General features: G+C 42.1%; 1 protein-coding gene across 3 annotated transcripts; it reads right to left on the bottom strand.

Moving 5' to 3' along the window:
• Window positions 1-975: 975 nt before the first annotated feature.
• On the bottom strand, window positions 976-16758 carry LOC137295604 (kelch-like protein 24). 3 transcript variants are annotated; one of them, XM_067827036.1, is made up of 2 exons: window positions 16625-16758; window positions 976-3447 (listed from the first exon to the last, which is right to left on the bottom strand). In XM_067827036.1, exon 2 carries the CDS (start codon window positions 3371-3373, stop codon window positions 1625-1627), a length of 1749 nt encoding a protein of 582 aa, XP_067683137.1. In that variant the 5' UTR covers window positions 3374-3447; window positions 16625-16758; the 3' UTR covers window positions 976-1624. The 3 variants fall into 3 exon arrangements, with proteins under 3 accessions (XP_067683137.1, XP_067683139.1, XP_067683138.1); XM_067827038.1 differs by lacking the exon at window positions 16625-16758 and adding an exon at window positions 11630-11823; XM_067827037.1 differs by lacking the exon at window positions 16625-16758 and adding an exon at window positions 5480-5594.
• Between the last annotated feature and the right edge of the window lie 189 nt (window positions 16759-16947).

The following is a 16947-nucleotide window of genomic DNA, read 5'->3' as shown; positions in this document are numbered from 1 at the left end:
ATGTCGTTTAGAGGAGCTGTTTTGTTATGAACTACGCAGAGTCCGCTACTTGTGAGTTCGAATTCCGTGTCAGCCCCAACCATGATCCTATCAGGTGTCCAAGGAGAGCAATGCATCTAGGATTTGTTCATTATTGGCCTGCATCCTACCACTTCCCAATCCATGTGATACTGACACCCTGTGATACAAGTGACATATGTTCCACAGCGTTGGCAAACAAAACGCAGATATACACTAAACTCACTCAAGGGCGTGTCGTTCTTCCAAATCGGCACTACTTGGGACTATGAAAAGTGAGTGAGTTTAGTTTCACGACATCCTCAGCAAAATCACAGCAATATCGCAAAGGTCAGTAAATATGGGTATCAATCTACGCAATTGACAACCGATGACGTGTTTACCAAATCAGCCAGCCTTACCAGCCGGACTCGTCAGACGCCTCTTACGACAAACATGGGTTACTGATTAAAACTACTCTAACCCGGATCTTCACGGACCCTATGAAAAGAGGCATAGGGCTGTAAGTAATTGATTTTTGACGCACGTTATTTTTGATCCTTAAGCATAATATTAAAATATTTAAATTATACCTTCTTCCTTGTGAAACAAAGTCTGAATGAATGACAGGAGACCTGACCAAAGATCTTCAGCTAAAATATACGCTTACGACCGGATACCATGGGAACCGTGATATATCAGATTTTCCATTTTGACTAACAGCAGACCAGGGTAGCACCCCACACAAGAGGTAAAGGGGTGAGTGAATATGGTTATACGCCGCTTTTAGCAATATTCGAGCATTATCACTGCGGGCGACACCAGAAAGGAATTTCACACGTTGTACTCATGTGGGGAATCGAACTATGGTCTTCGGCGTGACGAGCGAACACTTTAACCACTAGGCTATCTCATCGTCCCCACAGGAAAGGGCGCAGCATAGGCAAATTCATTACGTACAACGGAACCTCTGTAAACATAACTCGAACGTGTTTTAATCATAAAGGTTTGTTGTCTGCAAACAGTACAAGTGTGTAAGACGATTCAAGCTTTACCGTGCGGTGCATTTAGAAGCTATGATAGTTGTTCTTTTACTTTTTACATAAACTAGGCTTAAAGTTAACTTCCTGTAAAAATAGCGTGATTCACAAATCTGTGTTAAGTATGATAATAATTAATAACACATTGACACTTTGAGCGTATATACAGTACAAAAGACACTGTAGATGTATTTTCTTCCGTATCCTGTCCACTTGTCTCATACTTAATATTTTAACAGACGCGTTTGACGCGGTAGTCTTCATGGCGGCGACGTTTTCTAAACGTACACCACTTCACGGGGTCCAACTTTAGTGGTTGAAACCAACCAGCTTCAACCAATCATGTCCACAAATACGAGCCACTCATTCCACTATGTGCCAGGTTGGACATAAACGGTGTATATGTAAGTACATGTGCGTACACTTGCGTATTGTCTCCACACACAGTATATGACAAATGTCGATGACGCGGAGGACTTTCGCCAGGAAAAACTGTAAAATATACTGCAGACATGGACAGACTCATATATTAAATATATGTGAAAGTCAATAACTTAAAGGCACCAGGTCGCATTGCAATTATTTTCTCAACCAAACGTAGCGTCTTCCTCTGTCAGGAATTTTTTATCAATGGTAATTTTGGCACAGCTGTCCAAAAGACGAGCAGATGGAATTCTGTCGGACATGTTGAGAGAGGTTCTGTTCTTGATGTCAAACTTCATCATAGCGTCGCAGAGAGGTCTGTTCGGGCCCTCATTGACCTCTTGACCTCCCAGGAGCACAAGCGACCCTTGGCGATGAATTAACCCGAAGTGCACACGTTCAAACGTCTTGATGACGCCAATGTTTTCGATGACGTTGTTGTCATGGAACCGAATAACTTTCCCATCAAAAAGAACCACGTAAGCAACTCCATCACATACCACAGCTCGGGATAACTTACAGGCAATGGGAAGCTGAGCAACAATGGAGGTCTTTCTTGTCCGTGTGTCATAGCACTGAATACTCGCCGTATCCGTTTTGTCGTTCTTCTCCCCGCCGAAGAGCAATATCTTCTCCCCTAGCACCGCAGCGGACACTGAACTCACCGCTATCTGAAGCTCGCCCGATTCTTCCCACTCTCCGCTGCCGATGTCGTACTCCTCCACCGTCTTCTGAACCCGCTCCCCCTCCCCAAGTTCGCTGTTGTAGCCCCCAAGAACGTACAGCTTGTTCCCCACAGATACCATGGCGTGTCGCCTCCTTCCTCGACGCAGCTTAGCAGGCATGTGTGTCCACTTGTTCTTCTTGGAATGGTACCTCAGCAGGGAGGTCTGCCAGAGTCCCCCTCCAGTCACGAAGATGTCGTTGTCATAGACACAGGAAGCAAACTCAATACCAGGGTCGAATGGGAGAGCAGCGAGGTGGTACCACAGTCGACAGGTGAAGCTGTAGGCTAGAACATTAGTTGATCGGACATACGGGGGTCTGGGAGTCTCACCTCCTGACAACACTACCAGAACATCCTCCATGTCTGACGGGTTCCTGGGGCACATGATGGGCGAACTGTAGTCATGGCGACGGGCAGGCAGCAAGTGGAAGTTCTTGGCGCTATCTATAGCTTGGATGCATTTTTCGTTTCTCCGCACAAAATCTGATTTCTTGATGTTGATGAGATACTCTGGCTGGGCTAAAGGCAAACGGAGGTAAGTAAAGATGTCCCCGACAAAGTGTGCCCTTTTGGCTTCGTCGTGTTCCACCCAACGGAGCACAGCGTCACACACAAACTCCTCATTCGGGCTCTTCAGATCATCGTCTTTCACAAGAGCCAACATCTCCTCAGGTTCAAGACACTGGATTTCTTCATTTGATGTAAGCTCCTCGAAATGTTCAAGAATGAATGCCCAGGCAGCCTTCCGCAAGTTTTTACAATCGTGTGCGCACGCTACTCTCCAGCGTAACAGACAGTTGTCAACTGAGATCTTCTTGCTGAGGAAATCCTCACAACGTTTCTGTAGTATCTCCATTTGGAGAATTGATGCCGCCTTCAACATATTTTCCGCATTGCCTTCCTGCACAACATCGTAACCCTGGTATATGTACATCAGGATAGAGGAGAAGACGTCCGATTCGATGCCTTCCATTTTGACAACACCGGAAACACTTTCGCGCATGCCCGAAGAAAACATAGCGTCGAAATATGGCGACATAGCAATTAGTATGGCTTTATGACATTTGAAGCTCTTCTTGTCTATGATAACCTCGACATCCGCGTGTTTTTCGTCCGACAGCAGCCGACCAAGCCCCAGGGTGAGCGTGTCGAAATACTGCTGTCGCCATGACGTTGCCGCATGCATCACGGACAAGGCCCGTTACGTCATCCAGGATGAAGTCATAAGGTGTGACGTGGCTTCAGAGCACCAAGGTCCCCCTGCAATGATACAAAGTACGATGAAAGAAAATCATAGAGATCCGGCCACACTACAACTATCCAATATGCTGCATTAGTCCCCGAAAAGCTAGGCATAATACTGTAATCAATAACAGTAATGTACTCGCATATAAATTAGATTGTGAATGTCACAGTGAGTGAGTGAGTTTAGTTTTACACCGCACTCAGCAATATTCCAGCTATATGGCGGCAGTCTGTAAATAATCGAGTCCTGATCAGACAAATCAGTGATCAACAGCATCGACCTACGCAATTGGGAACTGATGACAGGAGTCATCGGTTCAGCGAGCCTGACCACCCGATTCCGTTAGTCGCCTTTTATGACAAGCAAGGGTTGCTTAAGGCCTATTCTACCCCGGAGTTTCACGGGTCGAATGCCCCGTGGACTTGGACTCTTCACAAGCGGTTCCACAAGAGCAACTCGTGTCATACAATGCAAGTTTGCCGGAGAGGATGTTCACTTGAAAATGACATCATTTAATAAGAATACTATTTTCACTACTTTATATTGCAGCAAAATCAATAGATAGCTTGTTCGTATCTCAGCATACGGCACACCATCATCCTAATAAATGTATATAACAAATACATACTGCCTATGAATCGGTTGGTTTGGTTTGTGGAATATCCTTTCGAATGTACGGGAACACATACACATTAACGCCAGGTCCGTGTCTATTGTAAATGAGTAGACATTACACAAAATGGACGAACCCATGCTGCGCTGAGCCGACACGCCCTCGTGTACCTTGCGTGAAATGAGAAGCCAACTCAGCTAGGTTTAAGGGTTAGACAGACTGAATATAGCCTGACAACTTAGGCAACACGTTTGCATCGGGAGTAATCAAAAAATATTATTTGGGTATCATACACATACGTATGTACACACGAACGCACGTCTAGGCGCACGCATATGAAGACAGAGACCAGCCAACAATGATATCTGAACAGTTAATGAGTTGCAAAGGCAAATGTAGAATATCATATAGAAGCCAATATTACATTATAATATAGACGATCATTTGATAGATATAGGCTTTCATTTTACTATTACTATCAACATAAGTCATCTTAATTAATAACTAAACAAATAGTCAAAGAAATACACCAACAATCAAATGGTTTGCGAATGAGAATTACGGATTTAAAACAACAAAGTTTCATGTGGTTCACATTTGTGAAACACACTCGACCGTGCAATCACCCTGGGTATTGAGCCCACGAGACACATTTGTCGTACCCTCAACACAGACTAGGTGAAGCTCGCCATGCATTGTGAGGAAACACACGAGCATTAGTGATCATTATTCTGTGTCTGGAACAGGTTAAACATTTCAAGATGACCAAATGAACAAGGGCATGAAAACCTTGTACATGCGAACAAACACACAGCGGACCCGCAACTAGAGATGTAACCTTCTACTCGTGTCTATCAAAGAGTATATCAGATCGCGATAATGACTCATGATGGCCAAAACATCAACATTCCTGTTGCTTCATGATATTAAGTTAAACGGACAACATACTTCTCAAGGGAAACAAATCCTTTTGTTAGTTTTATTCCATGTTAAATAGATCAAACAAAGACAATCTTCAGTTAAAAAAGCAACAATTCCTTAAGTAAGAAATCTGTTCCCTTCCTTCGTTTTGATATAAATGTTCATTGCGTTATGAAAAAAGATATTTCAGTAAGAAAACAATACTTTTTGCACGTTTGTATGGATGAAGCCTATTTCTTGTGTCCCCTGTTGTGATATTACAAGAGTATTGCTAATAGCGGCGTAAACCTAAACTCATCAGCATTTACAAAGACAGAAATACTACGACAATCCCCCAGTACACGATGACATAGATAGATGTGGCAAATCCTGAAGGTAATCGTGGAAAATATTTCTATAATATCAACGTGTAAACGCGTTGTGTACCGGATCGCGTCTAGATTCACCCATAAACGGATACGGATCAAATTCTAATGTTATTGCAACAGCCTAAATAACGTAAGACAACCTACCTCCATTACTTTCCCATTCGTGCACATGCATATTCGAGTCTGAATGCATAGCCTCTGTAGCCGTTGTCAACATGCCGTAAGATATGGAGGACCCTTACACTATTCAGACGTTATTGATTTGTGTCAACAAGCGGTGTTGTGCTGGCAACCCGACACACCCGTAACTTGCGCTTAATGTCGCGCCGACCTTGTGTTTTCTACCAGATAACCTCAATCAGTCTGACACTGAGACTACGTGCCTTGTCAGGGAGTTCAAACTTTGTTCATGGTGACTCAGTTTAACACCTCGCTATAACTATTCAGCGGTGAGTTTAACGTTGGTGCAAAGTGGGTATTTCCATTATATCACCAAGTGTCTGCTTTTTGTGGGAAGAAGGCCTGGAGTGATGCAAACTGTAAAGGTATGCCCAAGTGAGTGAGTGAGTGAGTTTGGTTTTACGCCGCTATTAGCCTTATTCCAGCACTATCACGGCTGGAGACACCAGAAATTGGCTTCCCACATTGCACCCTGGAATTCAGTCTGACGAATGCTTTAACCACTAAGCCAGTCAGCCACCATTATTAAGGACGCTACTGTAAATACAGAATATAACCCTATTGACAACAGTAGGTCTGTTTCAAACGTAAATATTTGGGTCCCTCGGGGATTTCGATCACAACGTGTTTCGTATTCATAACTGGCTAATATGTGTTCTTTGCTAAATGATTTTTTAGCAGGTCGAAAAAATACATACAGGTGAAACACGTCCTGACAAACAGTTACTGTATATATCGGTACACATATTTATTTCGCCACTTTCAGTATTTCAGCTTTATAGCAGTGGTCTCTAAATAGTCGAAACTGGACCAGACAATTGAGTAATCAACATCATAAGAGAAGCATGGGTTACTGAAGATCAATTCTAACCCGCATCTTCACAGGTCAAACATCTCACTAAACAAAAACCTTGACTGGCATTAAGAAATTTTTATGAATGTATATATATATATGTCAATATATGAATGTCAAACTCTGCAAAATAAAACAAAAACCGTCTTCTCGACGTGTTTGTTGTCTATGACACATGTTCCTCTTCCAAAGAACATTTTTTGGAATAAAAGCTTTGATTATCGTCTCAATCTAAGATCTTCGAAATCCTTATTATTATCTCCATCTAAAATCTCCCGTACTTCCTTACACGTGTTAGGCTAGATGTGGTATTTTCCTCATGACTTAAGTCATGACTAATAATAAATTAGCCCCAGCTAACGGTAAATAGTCCCACGGTTTTTACTTCCACAATTAATCTCATCAACGACACATGCTACCAAAGTGTCATGTTAAGTGCATGTATCAATTAGCCTCTGAACCATCAGTCAGTGTCATAACATGTAATTAGGACCATAATTCGTGATGGGATCACTCCAAACCGGTGGGGACATGAAATCAAGGGACTTTGAAAGCGCTGTTACCTCTTCAGCGTGAAGTTATAATAGTGTACGCGCAAATGAAGAGTTATCCAGTGATCACTATGCAGATCTATTTGTACACAACCCTTACATTACAATACAATTGTTCATGAAACAGGTCTATCCGTATACTAGCCTTACATCACAATACCAGTGTTCACTATACAGGTCTACCCGTCCACCAGCCTTGAATCACATTTCCAGTGTTCATTAAACAGATCTACCCGTACACCACCCTTACATCAAAACACCAGTGTTCACTATACAGATTTACCTGAACACTACCCTTACATCACAAGACTAGTGTTCACTGAACAGATCTATCCGTAAACCCTCCCTGCATCACGATACCAGTGTTCACTAAAAAGGATCTATCCGTTTACTACCCTTACATCATAAGACTTGTGTTCACTAAACAGATCTACCTGTACACCTCCCCTGCATCACAATACCAGTGTGCACAAAACAGATCTACACGTATACTACCCTCACACCACAATACCAGTGTTCACTAAACAGATCTAACCGTATACTACCCTTACATGACATGTCTAGTGTTCACTAAACAGATCTTCGCCTAACCTAACCTGCATCACAATACCAGTGTTCACTTAACAGATCTACCGATGCACTTCCCCTGCATTTCAAGACCAGTGTTCATTGAACAGATCTACCCGTACCCTACTTTACATCACAAAGCAGTGTTCACTGAACAGATCTCCCCATACACCACCCATGCATCACAGGACCAGTGTTTACATACAGTCCTGAAGATGTAACTATACACGTCAAGGTACACTATGTAGTCACATGTTACATACGATCCAGTGTTCTGACACAATACATGTTCTTGTAACGAACCGGATCTACTGATGAATACACAAAGTGAGTAATGGCTGACAAGGGGCACTGGATAGTCCAAGTGAGGCCCACTTTGATTTCCCACATGGACACAGCATGTAAAGCCTCGTCTTCTTCTCATCATTTCGCATTAGAGTGTACATCGAAACGTCACATCTTTATTGCAATGAAGAACCTGTGTATCCATACAAAATACCACTTACGTACCTATGGAAATGTCGAGGTTCATGTTTGCGAGCAAAATATGGCTTTGTCATGGTGACGTGATCACGACGTCATGAACAATGCTATGGAGTCACGTTTCTCTTGTGACGTTGTGTTCTACATGCGGCGTTGGCGGGTAACCAGTCTATGTTTATAAGTACATAAGGGTATAATTTCCTACATTTTTAGACTTTGGTAATAAACAGAATATTATATTCGTGCCTATATCAAAACATTGTTTTGACACTTGTGCCTAAATATCGGTGTATCCTTCGTTCTCGTTCGAGAAATACCAACACTGTGTCGAAAACACAGTACGACATGGACGCTCATATATCCTCCATATATTTGAGATTCAGAGGATATCGGCATCGATACTGGTGCCTCCACGAGGTAAATGTTTGTGGGGGTAACGTCATCTACAATCCAGGGCTGAACGACGCCCGGACTTACAACGATATCCTTTATTCAGTCCGTTGTTATCTCACAACGGCTGGATAGTCAGCTCGAAAGAGAGTTGGTTTTTCGAGCGGAAGACTGGGCTCTATTCTCAAAATGATATAATACATGGAGCCTTCTAAGTGTGCCCACTCGAGTTACTGTTAAACAACTACGGAAACACGAAGGTACTGACCTTTGATGCCATCGATATATCATATGTGAAACCCATTTCTGGTTCCCCAAGTCGTGATATTGCTGGAATATTGATAAAAGCGTCGTAAAACAAAGCCCACTCACTCACATTTGAAATGGCATAACCTGGCGAAAAATATGATTTACGCTATGGTATTTTGTCCAATGTTTCTGTTTATGCGTTTAGAACTACCACCCCAATGTGTACATTACATACTGGTTACAACATTTTTTCAAACTGTGTAATCTCTACCAACCAGTCTACTAATAGTATTTTTCAACAGAGAAAATTAGGCGGAAACGACCTTAAGGAAGACATTCATACTGATACTGTCGAGTGTGGTTTCAGAAACTCTGGACTTTGGGATTTCCTTCATCACTGCGTGCTTTTTATGAAATATGAAACCGTCTGTGCGTAATGCTCCGGCACTAATACGTGAGGGACGGAGAGAGCCCATGTTTGTTCCCACGTCACACTTTGAACAGTCGGGCGGCTGTTAAAATACATTAATTTTACGCCATGACGTTCTGCCATAAAACCATGTGATGAATGATACATATCATACTTGGACAGTGCTAAAGTTCCCCTCTAGAAGCAAGCTTCAATATAAGTTGTTAACTGGTCACGAGGGGAACATGGGTTGATGTATCCTCGATGTTTATTTCTGTTCTTTCCTGAGCCCCGACATGTTTGTGGCACGGTTACAAAGGTCTTTTCATCCATCGATAAATTTTGAAGACAAGAAAAACAGATTTAGATTTATTTCCCTTCAAAGGCTTTGCATTCGCAAACCATCGGCAATTTCCGTACATCATACGTAATTCAATACGACATAAAGAACTACTACCACTAAGTATCGAAGGAGTTCGGTATTCCCAGCGGGGTACATAGAAAATGTTACTAGCTTGTGAACGGGGTACAATGCAAATAATAGAAAAGCGCCCAGCCAATCAGAAAACGACATTTATGTGTGGGGTATATCGACAGTGTTAGTGTTTCGCCGTAATGAGTAGTGTGGCTTGTGCTTTAACTTAGAGTTGTATTTAGTGTCCTGTAACATCGAAATGCAGTTACTGTATAAACAGTGTAATAAACTTGTTGCCATAATTTCGTATTTGAGTGAGTCAATAAATGTATTAAAACATAAACTGTATTTCACTTGCCGTTTAAAAAAAACCCCTCAAATTTGATCATTTTTATCATACACTAAGCCATCTCGAATTATCTCCCTTCATGACCCATCAGGAAATAGCATGGTGAAACATTGTGCGTCTCAGTCTGCCGAATGATGAATGTTGTTGTTTAAAGATGAGCTAAATTAAAAGATCTTAAGGGCAGAAAATTCGTCACGCGGTTTTTTTGAAAGTGTGTACGGGACAGTAACACCCTTGTAAGTTCCGTATCGCTGTGCCTCGGGAAATACGGAATATAAAGGGTATTACAGTCTAGTACACACTTTCAAGACACGATGTAAAGTGCTATGTAATATATTGCTGTAAAGTGCTGTATGTGCATTGCTGAAGTGTTGTGTACTTATGTATCATCTCGTCTATAGTTGTAAAGTGTTATGTATTGTTTTTATGTAATGTGTGCCGTTGTGAAGTACTGTGCACCAGTGTTTACTTTGGAGATGTTTTTTTTTGTGTGTTTTGCTTGTTTGTAGCAGGGCAACGCAGTCTGCTATCTCGGCTGACCCTATCCATGTCAAGGAATGTGATACATCCCAGGAGGGCGGGGTGTCCACCAACCAAGTACATCACGTACCAGCACTACACAGATGCTATGTAATTATGTACAGGCTAGATACATATTCTTCGATAACATTACTTTCGCCATTTTGAATTTGCTGTCAATGCATCCGTTTAACATTGGGGTCATTGCAACCTTAAACAAATAACATCATATCTTCTTAGTCATTTTATTCCTGTTGAGTGTTTGGGGTACCCCAATATCCATTGGCTTGATTACATAGCAGCGCGCATTTACTCCTTATGCTTAGGGATATCGCCGAATGTTTTCAGGCCTGACCCGTTCACGACGTTTATTCTTTCATAGACGTGTACACTTACAAAACGTAGCAATGCTAATTGGGTGTGTACAAACTACAACGGGTTCTATCGGTTTAAGAGACCAAAATTAATCTTGATGTCTCTTCATATGTATTACCAACATCTCAGAACATATCCCCCTGAATTGTGCGATAGTCATGAACCTGGGAAATGGATAAACAATTAAGAATAAACAATGATTAAGAAAATATATTTTCATAACGTATATACATCAAATACGATGAAAAGGTCATTAACACCCAGTAACTAATTAATACAGTTGAAGTAAATTGTCTATGCGGCCTGCTGTACTGGCAAAATATATGTATTTAACGCCAAATCTGTCGTGTATATCATTAAACGCCTCAGGTTGTAGGACGAAAGGAAGGATTTATTTCATTATACATTTCCTTATTCTATCAACTGAACAGACGTTTCCATTTTGCGCATGTGGTATATACGGCTGATCTTACACCGAACGAGACGGCTACAAGTTTGTGAAGAACAAACGACATTGTGATCTCTGCTGGAGAGTCCCAAGTGGGCGTTTCAATTGCATGATGCTCACAGGAAACTGCTGCTCGTAGGGGAAGTGATACTCCATTATGCTACATAGGTTTTCAGGCATTGTCCAAAATAACATCATAGCAAATGGCAAAGTACACAGCAATTCACTAAAGCTCGGGACAAACTGATCGCACGTTACAAAGTACACACGGCCATAGAAAACAAAGTGTCACGGCGGGATAAGCTCTCTTTTTGTGAAATAATGATTATCTGTCTGCAAAGGGATGTTTTCCCGCAACACCAAAAGCGCATCTGCGTGTTAAGTGTTTGTCGATACACATTCTGAACATGGACAGACACGAAACCTGTGCCAGACATGATACTATGTAGATCAGAGCTGGAGGAAATGTTATCTCCGGGGTATTGTTTCCTACTTTCGTGGCCTACCTTTCAAGTAGGGGCGGTGGGGTAGCCTAGTGGTCAAAGCGCTTCGCTCGTCACGTCGAGGATCCGGGTTCGATTCTCCACATGAGTACAATGCGTGAAGCCCATCTGTGGTGTCTCCGTCGTAATATTGCTGGGATATTGCTAAAAGCGTCGTAAAACCGTAATCACTCACTAAAACGTGAGTGTGACCTGCTCTATAGATAGCGTATATGCAGATGAATGGTTCCCACGTCCCTGTGTAATCTCTGCCAAAAGCAGTGTCCATATCTCGACAATATCATGAACATATGTCAAGAATACCTATCAAAATTAATAGTGACGATTGAAAGTGTTCGCAAAAGTGAGTCCAGCTTTACGCAGCTCTCATAGGCGCTGTGCACGGTATGACAGTTTCTTCCAGCGTCAGCTTGATGCGATGAAATCAGACTTTTACTACTTTGAGTGAGTGAGTGAGTGATTTTTACAACTTTGCGTGAGTGAGTGATTATGGTCGTAGGTAGCTTTCAGCAATATTCCAACAATATCACGGAGAGAGAGAGAGAGAGAGAGAGAGAGAGAGAGAGAGATATTTTAATTTATGTCCTTCAAGAGAGCGTCTTACTCTTCGAAGGAGTGAGTGAGTGAGTGAGTTTAGTTTTACGCCGCTTTTAGCAATATTCCAGCAATGATCACGGCGGGGGACACCAGAAAATGGGTTTCACACATTGTATCCATGTGGGGAATCGATCCCGGGTCTCCGGCGTGACGAACGAACGCTTTAACCATACAAAGCAAAGAAGGGATTTCTGCCGGACACATATATCTCACTAATGTGTTAGACCCGTGAAGGTCCCCGGGTGGATTGCCTTCACAACCCATGCTTGCCATAAAAGGCGACTGTGCTTGTCGTAAGAGGTGACTAATGGGATCGGGTGGTCAAGCTCGCTGACTTGCTTGACACGTCATCGGTTCCCAATTGCGCAGATGGATGTTCATGCTGTTGGTCACTGGATTGTCAGGTCCAGACTCGATTATTTACAGACCGCTGCCATATGGCAGGAATATTACACAGTGCGGCGTAAACCTAAACTCACTCATTCACTAATGTTTTAGATTGATAAATATCCTCCGCGTCTACCATACAACTCGGATAAGCTCTACCGGAGCCTTGACTATTATAACTCTGATCAAAACAACTTATGAGCAAGGTTGGTATGACACTTTGAAATCTTGGTGAAAGGGCTTAAACACCAAACACACAATGCACGTCATTATATGTGATATGATACGTGAATTGATCTCCCTCCACCTCTTTATGTTCTCGTTTACACTCACAATACAAACATGGCGCGATACCTCGTCACGTGGCTCCGCGTAGGCAGGGTTCACAGATCTAACACGCAGCGTGCACGTATATGTATAGGCAAGTCTTCCACAAACAAGTAACGCATTTTATCATAAATACATTTTATCAAAAACGAATTTTATCATAAATAACTCTCTCACTGAATTTAGAAATGCTAAAGCAATGTCATTTTAGTCACTAAAATACGTCTTTGGACAACAACCGATATCAATGCATCGACTGGAAATGTGGGAAAATGGAAATCGTCACGTAAAAGAGGAAATTCATTATAAATTCGGTAAGATCAGAACAAGGAAGCTGCTAAGAGGGTGACGCATATTGTTGCTTATATTAGGTGCAAAACCTACCTGTAAATGTGGTCCGATGAGGGGAGGGAAATTGGACTAAGTGCAGGTAGGAGGGTTGTCTACAGAGGGGTCGGGCTGAAAGCCATCAGTGTATATGGGTGTATGAGTTTTACGCCGCAATTTTCCATCTGACGAACGTCTGGACCAGAAAATCCAGTGATTAGCATCATGAGCACCCTTCTACACAATTTGGGATACGATGACGTGTCAACTAAGTGAGACAACTTGAGGGGTATTGGTGTTCCCTGCAATATGGTTTGGGGTGTAAGACTTGCAGGTGGGTGATTGGCTGTGCGTTGGTCTGTATATAAAAGAACGGAAGGCAAAGCTGAACGGGGACATTGCTCAGTTTGTGTTTATGGTGAATGACCATGGTGGGCATACAGAAATGAACGTCCATACTCTCACGACGTTCGCAGCAACACACTCAAAGTTTCACGAAGTTAAAAAACACAACAATTAATGTGACCTTTGCAATTGTGTCTGGTGCATTCAGCATAGTACTGACGTCGCACAGGACACGTTAGTGTATTCGTTCACTAACTACACCTACAAACATCGTCATACAAAGCAGGAACATTGGATAAGTGGTGTTTACACCGTTTAACGTGAATACTGACATACAGAGGGATCCCCGACGCCGGACATACACATCCACAATGAAATAACCTAGACAAGATAGCATGACGGCACGATGAGGAAGACAAAGCTATCTATGTCCATAGAGAGAGGTTTGGGTTCATGAACAAGAAGTTATGCATTTCGTGCTACATCCGTCTCTCTTACACTTAGTGCCCCAAGTCACGTATGTTGTGTTATTGCGTTACACCCAGATATACAGCTTTAAATTCAGTGAGGGCGTGAATTTCAGTGAGTGAGTGAGTGCATTTTGTTTACCGGCGCTTTGAACAGTATTCCTGTTACCTCAAGGTGCCAGCTTGATGTGGGGAAAATCCTGAAGTTATCCATTCATTTGATGTTAACCACTTTGAGTTAGTAAGTGAATAATTGTGGTTTTACGCCGCTTCTAGCTTCTATTGATCAATATTTGTTACATTACATTTAAAGCAAGCTGGTTTTCTTTTCAGTTTGAAGTGAGTGAGTATTTATAGTCTTAGAATATTCCAGCAATATCACTGCGGGGTATACCAGAAATAGGCTTCAAACATAGCACCCATGTGGGGAATAGAGCCGGGGTCTTCGACGTAACAAGTGAACGCCTTAGCCACTAGTCTACCCCACTGCTCCTTTATTACTTAGATGAAACCTGAGAGTATGACATACTGACAAACCTGAGCTCTTAACATACGAAGGTTAGAAGGTTGGTGGTTTTGTGGACATATCGTTATATACGCAGATCTTTGGAAGACGTCTACAGGATGAAATAAAACACCAGGGAAAATGAACAGACAGAAAATTAGAGGTGGATATCACACACACATTAGTATAAGTACGTACAGGCCGTAGAGATAGGGGCATTTGTAAACAGAGACAAAGGCTCGATAATCTTGTGTCATGAGCTAATGTTGGCCTGGGCCTTGTAATCAGTAAAACCTTTGGTATGAAGGAATACTGTGAAATTAAGAACAACCAATATCTGTTGAGTAAACATAATAAACGTGTGTATAATGATATAAACCATATGGTCGAAACATGCAGGTTTGGAATGATTTGAATCAAACTTACTCTTTACTGCACCCGACATCTACCGATCTCTCCCTTTATAAAATCTACAAATATCATGACAGATTCTGTGCCCACCTGAGGATGTGAGCATTTTATATAAGTATGTAAACGCTCGCGGCGTTTCTGTTTTAGCTGAAAGTTGGTAAGCATGGCTTACAGTATTAGATTCCCAGCAAATAAGACAAAAGCCCTTCTACCTGAGTGGCTTCCTGTGTCACATTATCGTTATCAGAATGTGAGTGAGCTTAGTTTTACGCCGCGCTCAGCAATATTCCAGCTATACGGCGGCGGGGTTATCAGAATGTAAAATTATGTATGTTTATTTGATAGTAAATCACAGGTCACCAACAGATTCAAATACCATTCTAATGGTTATCTTTCTGTGCTTTCTTTCGCCTAGCATTACTACATTAGATTACAGCAGTAAGCTTTCCATTGTAGCATTACCACTTTCAAGGAAATCTGAAACAACACATTATAGGGCTCTTTGTGTTCCTAACATTCAAAAGACTCAGCATGGAACAGTGCAAATTGGGCTGCAATGAAGTTTTCATAATAAAACAATCGATAAACAGTTGGTGCTATTGAATATTTGATGCGTGGAAAGTTTAAAGCCACAATATAAAGACCTGCGACTAATCTGAACACAGATTCTCTCAAATATTCGTCATTAGTTGTTTTACCCCGGATATTATCGTGGGTTTCAGTAGAGGTCGGAATCACTTCGAGCTTTTCTCAGTTCTGCTTAGACTGGCATGCACGCCGTGACAGAACTGAAATATTGTTAATAGTGACGGTGAAATAAAATTACTCACTATTTAGACGGCAGTTGCAAACGCTTGGGTGACCATGAGGTTAATGTGCTCGTCGATAGGAAGGACCAGAGTTCGAATCCCTGTGTACTATGTTTGAAAACATTCTTGGTATGCCATCAAAATTACTTGTCACAGGTTGTATTTGATAAAAGTGACGTAAGCACGATTCACAAACACAAACACACACACACGCGCGCGACATCCATATCAATACACATTACAGTTCAACTATGGCCTAGTTACTTGGGCGGCGTATGCTCAACTGCATCGTATGAATGCAAGACACTGTCGCTCATGACTAACCTATTCAGCTTTCCTTTGTGACTCGAGTCACAACTTCCGGGTTATGTTGCGATCAAGATATTTTCCTCTATGACGACAGGTACAGGCAGATAACGCCTGTCTGATACTATATAACCTGGTACAAACGCTCTTCTCGTAACAGATAAAATCACTGAAGCAGACAGCAACGTCGTCTGCTACCCTAACGACAACTTCGAATACTGTTCAACCCGAAGACTATATTTTGGCTCTAAAACACTGTCAGAGCTATCATTGAGAATAACAGCTTCATACGCTAGCATACATGGGATATTTATCAATCAGATTACAGCCTGGCGTACATAACCAATCGGTTGTCACGCCCCGGGGGAAATATCTTAATCAGAGGCGAAGCTTCGCCGAGTCGTGTCATGATGGGCTTTGAGATCGGCTCACTTCTTGTCTTGTCACAAGACTCGGGTTTCAGATATCCACATATTTACATTAAACACAACATGTTCAACGAAAGGTAATGACCTACCTGTACAGTCAATCTAGTCTATTGTCTGTAAACAAGGACACCTGCGTTTCATGCTGCCGCTAAGATAATCAGTCGACTGACTGCTCCACACTCGCTCGTGTTGACATGATACGCTCGGTAAAGGTCACGTGATTGCCGGAGTTAGCCGACTTCAACCAGTTAGTCAACAAATCGGGCGACGGAGATATAACCGTTACAGCACTATCCGGTCAACTGACCTCTTCACCTCTCGTTAATTATTTAAAGATACATATATATCAAAACCGTTTGACGTGCCTATTAAAAAAATACTCCATATCCCTGACCCCGGTAATGTTCGGCCC

Source organism: Haliotis asinina, chromosome 9, assembly GCF_037392515.1.
Source record: "Haliotis asinina isolate JCU_RB_2024 chromosome 9, JCU_Hal_asi_v2, whole genome shotgun sequence".
Taxonomy (NCBI): domain Eukaryota; kingdom Metazoa; phylum Mollusca; class Gastropoda; order Lepetellida; family Haliotidae; genus Haliotis; species Haliotis asinina.
The sequence above is the reverse complement of the archived record's forward strand: the minus strand, read 5'-3'. Positions and strand labels throughout refer to the sequence as shown.